The sequence below is a fragment of the Mustela lutreola genome, chromosome 7 (genome assembly GCF_030435805.1).
Source record: "Mustela lutreola isolate mMusLut2 chromosome 7, mMusLut2.pri, whole genome shotgun sequence".
Classification (NCBI taxonomy): Eukaryota; Metazoa; Chordata; class Mammalia; order Carnivora; family Mustelidae; genus Mustela; species Mustela lutreola.
In genome coordinates this window covers 106,921,787-106,936,301 of record NC_081296.1, presented here as the reverse complement: position 1 = coordinate 106,936,301, position 14,515 = coordinate 106,921,787, and the positions used below count along the sequence as shown (strand labels likewise).

General features: G+C 36.6%; 1 protein-coding gene across 8 annotated transcripts in view; it reads left to right on the top strand.

Moving 5' to 3' along the window:
• TXNDC16 (thioredoxin domain containing 16) overlaps positions 1 to 14,297 on the top strand; it is a 107,229-nt gene extending 92,932 nt beyond the window's left edge. For 7 of the 8 annotated variants that reach the window (XM_059182097.1, XM_059182096.1, XM_059182098.1 and 4 more), the window contains one exon: positions 14,018 to 14,297. In XM_059182097.1, the coding sequence (XP_059038080.1) occupies positions 14,018 to 14,283 (266 nt within the window). In that variant the 3' untranslated portion in view covers positions 14,284 to 14,297. The remainder of the gene's footprint in view (positions 1 to 14,017) is intronic. The other variant, XM_059182101.1, reaches the window with a different exon arrangement.
• Positions 14,298 to 14,515: the final 218 nt, after the last annotated feature.

The following is a 14,515-nucleotide window of genomic DNA, read 5'->3' as shown; positions in this document are numbered from 1 at the left end:
AGTGCTGCTGTGACCATTCCTGTACATGTTTTTGTATCTGTCCTTATGCCAGTACCACACTATCTTGCTATGGCTTTATAGTTGGTTTTAAATTGGGAGATTTGATCCTCCAACTTTGTTCTTTATTTCCAAGATGATTCTGGCTATTCTGGGTGGTCTTAGATGGCCATTATTAGGTTTTAATTTTAATATTTTCCCAGGAAATGTGAAAAATTAAGTAACCATATTGTTTAAGTTATAGTCTGGAAGAAGGTCTTTCTGTGTTATCACTCATCTCTGACTCACTCATTCTGGTCACGTGGTATCGGGGTCCTTTCAGTTGTAGGTTTTGAACTCTTCACTCTGTGTTCACTTCTTTATCTGCATTGCTATTTTATAGACTCAAATGAGGTGTTGTCATTTTGTAGTTATGGTGTGATAATTGAAGGAAAGAGAAAGAGTTTTCCAGACAAACAAAAGTTAAAGAAGCTCATCATCAGTAAGCCAGCCTTGCAAGAAATGTTAAAGGAAATTATTTAAATGGAAAAGAAAAGGCTATAACCAGAAGAAAATTATGAAAGAAAAAAAATCACTGTTAAAAGCAAACAAAGATAGTGGATCAGTCACTTATAACTAGCATGAATATTAAAAGGCAAATGTAGTAACATCAGTCATCTCTAAAATAATTGACACACAGAATAAAAATATGTAAAATATGACACCAGAAACATAAGACTTGGGGTGTGGGGGAAATAGTAAAAATGTAGTGCTTTTAGAATATTTTGAAACTTAAGTGACCATAAACTTAAAATGAACTGCTATATATGTAGTATGTTATATATGAACCTCATGGTAACCACAAACCAAAACTCTATAATAGATACTCAAAACATAAAGAGAAAGGAATCCAAACATAACGTTAAAGTCATCAAATCACAAGGGAGGAGGACGAGAGAAGGAACAGAGAACTACAAATACAGCCAGAAAACCATTAATAAAATTGCAATAAGTACACACTTATCAATAATTACTTTTTTTTACCTTATTATTATTATTATTTTTTTTAAAGATTTTATTTATTTATTTGTGAGAGAGAGAGAGTGAGAGCGAGCACAGGCAGACAGAGTGGAAAGCAGAGTCGGAGGGAGAAGCAGGCTCCCTGCAGAGCAAGGAGCCCGATATGGGACTCGATCCCAGGACGCTGGGATCATGACCTGAGCCGAAGGCAGCTGCTTAACCAACTGAGCCACCCAGGCGTCCCTACCTTATTATTTTTAAAGATTTTATTTATTTATTTGTCAGAGAGAGAGAACACAAGCAGGGAAAGTGGCAGGCAGAGGGAGAAGCTGGCTCCCCACCGAGCAAGGAGTCCAATGCGGGACTTGATTCCAGGACCCTGGGATCATGACTTGAGTCTAAAGCAGTTACTTAACCAATGGAGCCACTCAGGTGTCCCTAAAGATTTTATTTTTAAGTAATTTCCACATCCAACATGGGGCTCAAACTCACAACCCCAAGATCAAGAGTCACATGCTCTACTGACTGAGTCAGCTAGGCACCCCTCAATAATTACTTTAAGTGGGCTAAATGCTCCAATCAAAAGATACAGAGTGACTAAATAGATGAAAGAACAAGGCCCAATCATGTGCTTCCTACAAGAGACTCACTTCAGACTTAAAGATACACTTAGATTGAAAGTGAAAGGATGAGAAAAGATATTTCATGCAAATGGAAATGAAAAGAAAGGGTGAATAATATTTATGTCAGGCAATATAAATATTAAAACAGACTATAATGAGGGACAGTGAAGAGCATAACAATAATAAAGGGATCAATCCAACAAGAAGATAAAACAGTTGTAAATATCTAGGTACCCAGTATAAGAGCACCTAATTATATAAAGCAAATATTAACAGACATAAAAGGAGGGGCACCTTGGTGGCTCAGTTGGTTAAGTATTTTCCTTTGGCTCAGGTCATGATCCTGGAGTTCTGGGATCAAGCCTCATGTCTGTCTCCCTGCTCAGTGGGAGGATCTGCTTTTCCCTCTGCCCCTCCCCCTCCACTTGTGTTCTATCTCTCACTTTTCCCCTCCCTCATATAAATAAAATCTTAAAAAAAAAAAAAAGACACAAAGGGAGAAATTGACAGTAATACAATACTGATAGGGGACTTTAACACCCCAGTTATGTCAATGGATAGAGAACACCCGAACTGAATATAGGGAAAATAGTGGCTTTGAATGACATACTAGATCAAATGGACTTAACATTATATAGAACATTTCATCCAAAAACAGCAGAGTACACATTCTTTACAAGTACACATGAAACATTCTATGGGGTAGATCACAGGTTAGGCCACAAAACAAGTCTCAATAAATTCAAAGAGACTGAAATCATATCATGCATTTTCCCTCCACCACAATGGTATGGGACTAGAAATTAATTAGAAGAAGAAAAAGGGGGCGCCTGGGTGGCTCAGTGGGTTAAGCCGCTGCCTTCGGCTCAGGTCATGATCTCAGGGTCCTGGGATCGAGGCCTGCATCGGGCTCTCTGCTCAGCAGGGAGCCTGCTTCCCTCTCTCTCTCTCTCTGCCTGCCTCTCCATCTACTTGTGATTTCTCTCTGTCAAATAAATAAATAAAATCTTTAAAAAAAAAAAAAGAAGAAGAAGAAGAAAAAGGCTGGAGAAAAAACCCCATAAACACACAGAAGTTAAACAGCGAGTCATTAAACAACCAATGGGTAAATAAATCAAAGAGGAGATTAAAAAAAAAAAACCTATAGGCAAATGAAAATGGAAACACATAAGTTCAAAATCTTTGGGGAGGCAGGCTGCAAAAACATTTCTAAGAGGGCAGGCTATAGCAATATAGGCCTCCATCAAGAAACAAGAAAAATCTCAAACAATCCAACCTTATACCTAAGAGAACTAGAAAAAGAACAAAGCCCAGAGTTGTAGAAGGAAGGACATAATAAAGATTAGAATGGAAATAAATGATTGGAAACTAAAAAAAGAGAAAAGATCAATGAAACTAAGATTTGGTTCTTTAAAAAGACAAAATTGATAGACCTTTATCCAGACTCAATTGGGAAAGAGGACTCAAATATACTCAGAAGTGAAAGGGAAGTTATAACCAACATCCCAGAAGTACAAAGGATTGTAAGAGACTACCATGAAAAATTATATGATAAAAAATTGTACAACCTAGAAGAAATGGATACATTCCTAGAAATTTCCAAACTTGCAAAACTATCAGGAAAAAATAGAAAATGTGAATAAATCAATTACTCCTACCAAAAATGAATCAATAATCAAAAAACTTCTAACAAGCAAAAGTCCTAGACCAGAAGGCTTCACAGGTGAATCCCATTCTACCAAACATTTATTTATTTATTTAAAAAAATTTTTAGAAGATTTTACTTATTTATTTGACAGATAGATCACAAGTAGGCAGAGAGGCAGACAGAGAGAGATGGGGAAGCAGGCTCCCTGCTGAGCAGAGAGCCTGATGTGGGGCTCAATCCCAGGACCCTAAGATCATGACCTGAGCTGAAGGCAGCGGCTTAACCCACTGAGCCACCCAAGTGCCCCTCTACCAAACATTTAAAGAAGAAGTAATACGTATCCTTTTCAAACTATTCCAAAAAGTATGAGAGGAAAGAATTCTTCCACATTTATTCTACAAGGCCAGCATTACCCTGATACCCAAACTAGGCAAAGATACTACCAAAGAAGAAGGTGGGGGAGGGGAAGGAAGGGAGGAGGAGAAGGAAGAGAGAAAGAGGAGGAGGGAGGAAGGAGAAGAAGAAATTACAGACCACTATCCCTGATGAACATAGATGCAAAGATGTTTTTTTTGGTTTTTTTTTAGATTTATTTTTATATTAGAGAAAGAGCATTGGGGGAGGGGCAGAGGAGAAGAAGAGAGTCCCAAGTAGACTCTGTGCTGAGCATGGAGCCAGATGTATGGCTTGATCTCAAGACCCTGAGATTATAACCTGAGCTGAAACCAAGAGTTGAATATTTAACTGACTATGTCACCCAGATGCCCCTAGATGCAAAAATTTATAACAAAGTATTAGCAAATTGAATTAAAAAATATGTTGAAAAGGTCATTTAGTGTGATTAAGTGGAAAATATTTCAGGGATGCAAAAATGGTTCAGTATCTGCAAATCAATCATCATGTTACACATTAACAAATTTAAAGATAAAAATTATACAATCATCTCAATGCAGAAAAAGCATTTGGCAAAATTCAATATCCATTCATAATAAGAATCCTCAAGAAAATGAGTATAGAGGGAGTATACCTCAATATAATAAAAGCCATAAACAACAAACCCACAGCTAACATCATACTCAATGAAGAAAAATTGAAAGCTTTTCCTTTAAGATGAGGAAAAAGACAAAGATGTCTACTCCTATTCAGCATAGTAGTGGAAATTCTAGACATAGTAATCAGACAAGAAAAAGAAATAAAAGGTATCTAAATTAATAAGAAGTAAAACTGTCACTATTTGCAGATGACCTGATACTATATATACAAAATTCTAAAAACTCCACTAAAAAACTATTAGAGCCAAAAGACTATTAGGACTGATAAATGAATTCAGTAAAGTTGCATGATGCAAAGTTAATATTCAGAAATCTGTTGTGTTTCTATACACTAATTGTGAACTAGTGGAAAGAGGAATTAAGCAAACAGTTCAGGTACATCTGTATCAAAAAGAATAAAATACCTAGGAAAATATTTAACCAAGGAGGTAAAAGACCTATACTCTGAAGACAAACAAAAAGATATTCCATGCTCATGAATTAGAAGAATATTATTAATCTGTCTATGCTGCTGAAAGAAATCTACAGATTTAATGCAGTCCTTATTAGAATACCAAGGATATCTTCTCAGAACTAGAACAAATAATCCTAAAATTTGTATGAAATAACAAAGGACTGCCAAAGCAATCTTGAGAAAGAACAACAAAGTTGGAGGTATCACAATCCTAGTTTTTGAACAGTATTACAAAGCTATATTAATCAAAATGGAATGGTACTGGTACAAAAATAGACACATGGATCAATGGAACTAAAGAGAGGGCCTACAAATAAACCCACACTTATAAGGTTAATTAATCTTTAGCAAATGAGGCCAGAATATACAGTGGGAAAAGACAGTTTCTTTAATAAAAGGTGTTGGGAAAACTGGTCTGCTACATGGCAAAGAGTGAAGCTGCATCGCTTTCTTATACCATACACAAAAACAAATTCAAAATGGATTAGAGTCCTAAAGGTAAGAACCGAAATTATAAAACTCTTAGAACATGGGCAATAAACTCTTGGAGATCATCAGCCTTAGCAATATTTTTTTGAATGGTCCTGAGTTAAGGGAAACAAACAAAAACACAGTTGAGACTGTATCAACCTAAAAAGCTTTTGCACAGCAAAGGAAACCATCAACAAAATGAAAAGACAACCTACTTAATGGGGAAGATATTTGCAAATGATATATCCAGTAAGGGGCTTATATCTAAAATGTATAAAGAATGCATATACCTCAACATCAAGAAAACAAATAGTCCTATTTAAAACTGGGCAAAGGACCTAAGTAGACATTTTTCCAAAGAAGACATACAGATGGCCAAGAGACACATTGCATGGATCACTGGGTGTGGGGCATAAACAATGAATTTTGGAACACTGAAAAAAAATTAAAAAATAAATTAAAAAAAAAGATGTTCAACATCCCTCATCATCAGGGAAATGCAAATCAAAACACCATGAAGTATCATCTCATACTAATCAGAATGGCTAATATCAAAAAGACAAGAAATATTAAGTATTGGCAAGGATGTGGAGAAAAGAGAAAACCCTTGTGGACTGTTGGTGGGAATGTAAATTGGTACAGCTACTATGAAAAACAGTATGGTATTTCCTCAAGAGATTAAAAATAGAAATACCATGTGACTTAGTAATCCCACTTCTGAGTATTTACACAAGAAACTGAAAACACTAATTTGAAAAGATACATGAACCCCTATGTTTACTGTAGCATTATTTACAAGAACAAAGGTATGGACGCAACACAAGTGTCCTTTGATAGATGAATGGAAAAAGAAGGTGTGATATTTATACTAAACAATGGGGTATTGCTCGGCCATAAAAAAGAATGAAATCTAGCCATTCATGACAGCATAGATGGATGTAGAGAGTATTAGGCCAAGTGAAATAAGACAGAACACAAATACTATGTGATATTACCTATACATGGAATCTAAAAAACAAATGAACAAAACAGAAACAGACACAGGTTTTCAGAGGGGTGGGCAGTGTGGGAGGGATGGACAAAATAGGTAAAGGGGAGTAAGAGGTACAAATTTCAATTATAAGTCATGGGATGAAAAGTACATCCTAGGGAATACAGTTAATATTCTGTTTTTGTATGGTGACAGATAGTAACTAGATAATGGTGATAATTTCGTAATGTATATGAATGTCAAATCATTCTATTGTATACTTGAAGCTAATATTGTGTGTCAACAGTACTTCAGTTAAAAAAATAAAAATAATAAAAAAGGTGGTGATGTTCAAAGGTACAAAAACCTGACCTTATAATGCAATCCCCTTGATTATTAATGGTGTGGCTCTAGGCAAGTCTTTGTTTCCTCCTCTGCAACTATGAAGTGAGATTAATAGTTCCTCCTCTATGTCACATACATAAATTTTTTAAAAGATTTTTAAAGTTTATTTATCTGAAAGAGAGAGAGAGAGAATGAGCACAAGCAAGGGGGAGTGGGAGGGGAGGAGGAGAAGGAGACTCCTGCTGAGTAGGGAGCCCGACATGGGGATTGATCCCAGGACCCTGAGATCGTGACCTGAGCCAAAGGCATACGCGTAGCCGACTGAGCCACCCAGGTGCCTCTCACATACTTATTTTAAAAATCAAGTAAAATTATGTATGTAAAGGTACTTTGTAATGTGTGAAATCTGAAGTATTATTGTTAGTTTTATGGAGATCTATCCTACAGGGAGCATCTATAGGGCTTTGATTCTTCAACTCAAATCATTACCAAGAGGAAAGAACCAGAATTATTATTATTATTAGTTTCCTGGGAGACTAGCATGTGTAATTTTGTTAATGCCTTTGCTAACTCACCTTTTGAGGGATTTCCATCATTTCTTTGTATCAGTGTTCTATTCTTAAATTATTCCTATAGCCTCTGCAGCAGGAAAGAAGCAAACTGAGCAGTACTTCTATGTATCTGGTCCTGTCTTCTGTGCCAACAGGACCCAATCTTACCACACTTTGAGAGACAGATTGGAGATTGGGGTGTTGTAGCTACTCCCAGAAAAGCCTGAATCTGTAATGTGGTGCCATGTGTGTCTTGCTGCACATCTTAAGTTATATGAAATTGTGACCACTGGCTATTCTTATTCAAGATTTCCATTTAACCTTCAAGTTCTATGTTCTAGGTCTTGATTTTCTCATTTATAAAATTGGGATGAAAATTATACTTACTGCATGGGGTTGTAAAGATTAAAACAATAATGTCTGGTACAAAGTGAAGGATCAATAAATATTACTGTTGTCATTATCATTACAAAGCGTTTATTATTCATACATGATGAGAGTACATTTTTATTTGCCATGGCAAACATCCAGGACCTCTACATAGTTTTCTTAGCAAATAATTAACAGAATTGAGATGCCTACTTTCAGGCATTTTGCCATCATGCCAGACTACTAGGCTGCAGTGTTTACCTTAAAAAATAAATAACCTAAATATTTATTATGTTTTAAGTTGGACTTTCCTTAAAGATACTTTAATATCCTGGTGCCTGGGTGGCTTAGTTGGTTAAGCATCTGCCTTCAGCTCAGGTCATGATCTCAGGATCACGGCTCAGGGTAGAGTCTTCTGCTTCCTCTCCCCCTGTGCCTCCCTCAGTTCATACACACTCTCTCTCGCTGTCTCTGTCTCTCAAATAAATAAAATCTTTTTTTAAAAAAGATACTTTATCTGCATCTTGCAAACTACAGTTATTCATACTCTTACTTATTCCTTATGTTCAAGAAAATATTTTAGCTATTGGTCACTTTTGAATCTGCTAACCTGGCAATGGTCATTTTAAATATCAACTACAGGTGTAGCTTAAATTTAATACCTTCCTGATGTACCATGTTCTAGAATTTCATATAATTGAGTCTACATGAGGAAATTATATAGAGTATATATAAACTGTATATGTTATTTATGCAGATTTTTGTTGGAGCTCTTAATTTGCCTCCAGAAATCAGAATCTATATGAATTTCCTAAGCCTTTAAAGGTATTTATTTGATTTATGAGAGATGCTCAAGTTTGTGTTTTATCAACATTTATTATTATTTTTTTCATGTAATTGTGCAGAGGTTCTTTCACTGGAATTTATCTTTTAACGGTTTACTTTGCACATTTCCTTCTCAAAATAGCATTTTATATGGGTACCTAAATTCTAAAATGTTTTTGTAAATAGAGAAGAGTTGGCTAATTTACTTATATATATTATCAGATTAAATCAGTTTTCCTCTTCCAATGACTAGTTTTAAAATAATGTTCAGATTCACTACTGTGAAGCCCATCTAAGACACTAATTGCTGTCTGTTTATCATACAGTTGATTCTGTAGCAATTTTTAATTATTCCTTATCTATAGTTACTTTTACAAAATGAGCTTGTTTTCATAAAGTATATGCAAAGGGTAATCAAAAGGTTCAAAAACATCTATCATTGGATACTTGGGTTGCACCCATATCTTCACTATTGTAAATCATGCAATAAACAGGGTTACATATATATTTTCAAGTTAGTCTTTTTGTTTTCTTTTGGTAAATACTAGTAGCAGAATTATTGAATCATATGGTATTTCTATTTTTAATTTTTTGAGGAACTTCATACTGTTTCCCACATTGGCTATACCAGTTTACATTCCCACCTATAGTACACAAGGGCTCCTTTTTCTGTACATCCTTACCAATGTGGATGGACCTAAGGGTATTATGCTAAGTGAAATAAGTCAGACTGAGAAAGAAAAATACCATATGATTCCACTAATATGTGGAATCAAAAAGCAAACAAACAAAAATAAACAAAAAGAATCAGACCTGTAACTATAGACAACAAACTGAAGATTGCTGGAAGGAAGGGGTGGGAGATGGGAAAAACAGATGAAGGGGAGTGGGAGACACAGGCTTCTAGTTATGGAATGAATAAGTCATTGGGATGAAAGGTGTAGCATAGGGAATATAGTTGATACAATGTAAAATATAAACTTATAGAGTTGTGTGGTGACAGATGGTAACTACTCTTGTGGTGAGCATAGCACAACATATAAACTTTTTGAAGCACTATGCTACACACCTGAAAGTAGTAGAACACTATGTGTCAACTATACTCAATTTTAAGAAAAAAGTTTCAAAAACAGAGTGCTTTAAAAAAATGTAAAGAAGGGGGCGCCTGGGTGGCTCAGTGGGTTAAAGCCTCTGCCTTCAGCTCAGGTCATGATCCCAGTCCTGGGATCGAGCCCCATATCGGGCTCTCTGCCCAGTGGGGAGCCTGCTTCCCTTCCTCTCTCTGCCTGCCTCTCTGTCTACTTGTGATCTGTCAAATAAATTAAAAAAAAAAAAAAAAGTAAAGAAGGGGTGCCTGCCTCTGCCTCCAACTCAGGTCATGATCTCAGGGTCCTGGGATCGAGCCCGGCATCGGGCTCTCTACTTGGCGGGGAGCCTGCTTCCCTCCCTCTCTGCCTGCCTCTCTGCCTACTGGTGATCTCTCTCTCTGTCAAATAAATAAATAAAATCTTAAAAAAAAAAAAAAATAGACATTTAAAAAAATGTAAAGAAATACTTGTCTAAATAAGCGTGTATGTTCCAAAACTTTTTTCTGGAATGATTCATAAGAAATAGTTCCAGGCGAGTTTCTGGGGAAGACAACAGAGTAAGAAAAAGCTCAGCCCATCCCATGGATACAACTAGATAACACACACCTATGTCAGTGTAAAAACCCGAAAACAACCTGAAGACTGGTGGAACAGACTCTCCAAAGCTGAATGAAGGGGCTACTCTGAAGAAGGTATAAAGGGTGGACACATGGTTGGGAGCTCAGCAACTTTCAGGACTGTCTCAAAAAGGAGGGACCCTGTGGGCACACAGGAGAGAGAAACGGACCCTCACACCAAGCACGAAAGGCATGGGGGAACCTGCATGAGGAAGATGAATCCACACAGCATTTGACTTTGAAAACCAGAGGGGCCTAATTTCATAAGTTCTTAAAATCAGTGGTGCTTAATGCCTAGAGCTTAAAAAGTCAACAGACTGGGCCCTTGGAGAACCTGGAGGGCAGATTCCCCTACCCTTAAAGAGATAGCACAACAAAGAGCCCAACAGAGATACAGCATAGAAGCAAAGTAAAAACGCTTGGGGTGTATCAGGATATTTATTTACTAACCTCAAAGTGTGTGCCGGAGTGGCAGGAATCTATAGGAGACTTCTCTGGGAAGAGAGGAGCTGGCAGGCACCATTTCTTTCCCCTTCCCCTCAGCATAGATACATGGATACCTGGGGGACCCAGCTCAGTGACAACACTCTCCACCTAACTTGCCTACCTCCCTGTGTTCTCCTGTGGACATAACCTTCCAATCCACCCTTGGCTGGAGCCTATCTAAAGTGGTGCCACAAGCAGTGTACAAGTAGCCACAACAGGGGCCAGTACCATTCCAAGGTAACTCCTGCTCTGGGGAGAGGGGTAGACAGCCACACACTAGTCCAGCTTCAGCCCCAGCAGTAGGATAGGGGCAGATACCCAACCTGGCTGCAGACCCTGCCCAGAACAGAAGCTTCTCAGGGGACAACACAGGGAAAGTGCCCCATGCTACCTTATCTCTAGCAAACACCTGGTCCTACTCAAGCCCACTGTGGCCCCAGACTGTCTCACTAACAACACAGAGATTAATCCCTGTCCACCACAGGCAAAGAGCCATAGCAGATGACTGGCCTGAGGCAAAAGCAGCTTAACTACAGTAGTAGGACACTCACAACACAATAGGAGATATCCATGAAGTGTCAGTGAGCCAACCAAGAAATCGAAGAGAAAATAAAATAGAGATGAGGAAAATGAAAACTAAGAGTGCAAGATCTTTGGGGTATAACAAAAGTTGTTCTGAAAGGGAAGCTTATAGCAATACAGGCCTACCTCAAAAAACAAGAAAAATTTCAAATAACCTAACCTTACACCTAAAAGAGGCAGAAAAGAACTAACAAAACCTGAAACCAGTAGAAGGAAGGAAATAATAAAGATCAGAGCAGATATAAAGGAAATAGAAACTAAAAAAAACCCAATAGATCAGTGAAACTAGGAGCTGGTTCTTGGAAAAGATAACAGAATTGATAGACCTTTTAGCCAGATCATGAAAAAGAGAGGACTCAAAATTAGAAGTTGTAGAGGAGAAGTAACAACTGACAGCACAGAAATATAAAAGATTATAAGAGAATATTATGGTAAATTCTATGTCAACAAATTGGACAACCTAAAAGAAGTGGTTAAACTCTTGAAGACTCCACCAAAAAATGACTAGAACTGATAATGAATGCCTTAAGGTTGCAGGATACAGTCAATAAACATCTGTTGCATTTCTGTACACTAACAATGAAGTAGCAGAAAGAGAAGAAAACAGTCCCATCTAAAATTGCACCCAAAATAATAAAATATCTAGGAGTAAACTTAACCAAGGAGGCAAAAGACCTGTGCTGTGAAAACTATAAAATGATGAAACAAAGACAACATAAATGTTAAGTTATGCCATGCTCATGGGTTGGAAGAATCAATATTGTTAAAATATCCATACTACTCAAGGCAATCAACAGATTTTAACGCAATCCCTATCGCAGTACCAACAAAATTTTTCACAGAAGTAGAACAAGCACTTGTGTACTTTATTTGGAACCAGAAAAGACCCTGAATAGCAAAAGCAATCTTGTGCAAGAAGAACAAAACAAGAACAATCCCGGATTTCAAGATATACAACAAAGCTGTGGTAATCACAACAGTATGGTAATGACACAAAAATAGGCACATAGATCAATGGAGAATAGAGAGCCCAGAAATAAACCCATGATTATATGGTCAATTAATCTTTGACAAAGGAAGTGAGAATATGCAGTGGGAAAAAGACAGCCTATTTAGCAAATGTATAGGACAGCTATATACAAACCACTTTCTTACACCTTAAAATGGATTAAGGACATAAATGTGAGACCTGAACCATAAAATCCTAGAAGTATAGGCAGTAATTTCTTTGGCATTGGCCATAGCAACATTTTTCTAATACATCTCCTGAGGCAAGAGAAATAAAAGCAAAATTAAACTATTAGAACCCAGCAAAATAAAGGACTTCTGCACAGCAAAGGAAACAATCAACAAAACGAGAAGAAAACCTACTGAATGAGAAAAAGATATTTGCAAATGATATATTTGATAAAGGGTTAGTATCCAAAATATATAAAGAACTTAACACTCCCAAAATAATTAATCCAGTTAAAAAGGGGCAGAAGATATGAATAGACAATTCTCCAAAGAAGACATCCATATGGTTAATAAGAAATGTGAAAAGACGCTCAGTATCACTCATCCTCGGGGAAATGCAGATCAAAACCACAATGAGATATCACCTTACACCTGTCAGATTGGCTAAAATCAAAAATACAGGAGATAGCAAGTATTGACAAGATGTGGAGAATAAGGACCCCTTGTCCACTGTTGGTAGTACTGCAAGCTGGTGCAGCTCCTGTGGAAAACAGCATGGAGGTTCCTCAAAAAATTAAAAGAGAATTACCATATGGTCCAGTCAGTAATACCACTACTGAGTATTTACCCAAGGAATATGGAAACAGTATCTAATTCAAAAAAGATCTATGCATTCCTATCTTTATTGCAGCATTAGTAACAATTGCCGTATTATGGAAGCAGACTGTCCATTGATAGCTAAGTGAATAAGGAAGATCTGTGTGTACACACAAACCCACAGGAATATTACTCAGCCATAAAAAGGAATGAAATCTCGTCATTTACAACAACATGGATGGGTCTAGAGGGTATAATGCTAAGTGAAATAAGTCAGTCAGAGAAAGACAAATACCCATATGATTGCACTTATATGTGGAATTTAAGAAACAAAACGAACAAATTTAAAAAGACAAACCGAAAAACAGACTCTCAACTCTGGAGAATGAACTGATGTTTATCAAAGACGAGGTGGGTGGGTGAAATAAGTGAAGGGGATTAAAAGTACACTTATTGTGATGAGTACTGAGTAATGTATTGTACTAATGAATCACTATGTTACACACTTGCAGCCAATATAACACTATGTTAACTATGCTAGAGTTAAAAAAAAAAAACAATTCTTTGGGATAAATTTGGGTAGGGTAAAAAGCAGGAGGCCTTTTCATTTTAATTTGTATCTGTATGTAATCTCATTACCATATTGCTATTTTTTTTTAAATCTCAACAAGGGTTAACTAGTTGGGAGATTTTGGATTTGGACCTTTTTTTTTTCTCTATAAATACTAATGTTTAGGGACACCTGGATGACTCAGTTGGTTAGGTGTCTGCCTTTGGCTTAGGTCATGATCCTTGAGTCCCAGGATTGAGCCCCACGTCTGGCTCCCTGCTCAGCAGGGAGTCTACTTCTCCCTCTGCAGCTCAACCTGCTTGTGCATGCTCTGTTTCTCAAATAAAATCTTTTTAAAAAAGCAAATGTTTTTTTTTAAACCCTTTATTTAGAATAGCTTGCAAATATATAAAAAAGTGAAAATGGCTAGTAATGATAAATGTATCAAGTTTCTTAGACAATGACCATAAAAAAAATCTGGTTTCATTTAGATAAGTAAGACTGATAAAACCTTTACTCCTACAAATATATTTTTCAAAATAAAATATTTTCTAGTGTATTTATATGATGATTTTATAGCTGTTCATTATTAACCTTTGACTGTATCTTCCTTGCAGCAGTTTTACCTGCTCAGGAATGGAAACCTCCTCTTCCTGCTTATGATTTTCTAAGTATGATGGATGCTGCAGCATCTCACCATCCCACAAGGAAAGATCCTGAGTGTACAAAAGAAACAGATGCATCGGAGAAGGACAAAAAACAGGAAGACAAATCAGCAATCAGAAAAGAACCAATTGAAACACTGAGAATAAAGCATTGGAATAGAAGTAATTGGATTAAAGAAGGAGGAAAATCATTTACGCATGATAATAAAGAGTTATGAGCTGGTTTCCTAGGGCTGTGGAGAGCTTTACATAGTCTTTTTAGTTTATTTGATAGACTGAAGAATTTATTAAAAAATAACACTAAATCATTTCAGGTTTCTAGACCAGTTTTGTCCAATGAAAATATGTGAGCCATAGATGTTACTTAGAATTTTCTAGTAGCACATTTTAGAAAAAAGTAAAAATGCACAGGTGAAATTCTTAATATTTCATCCAGTAAGTATGCTAAAA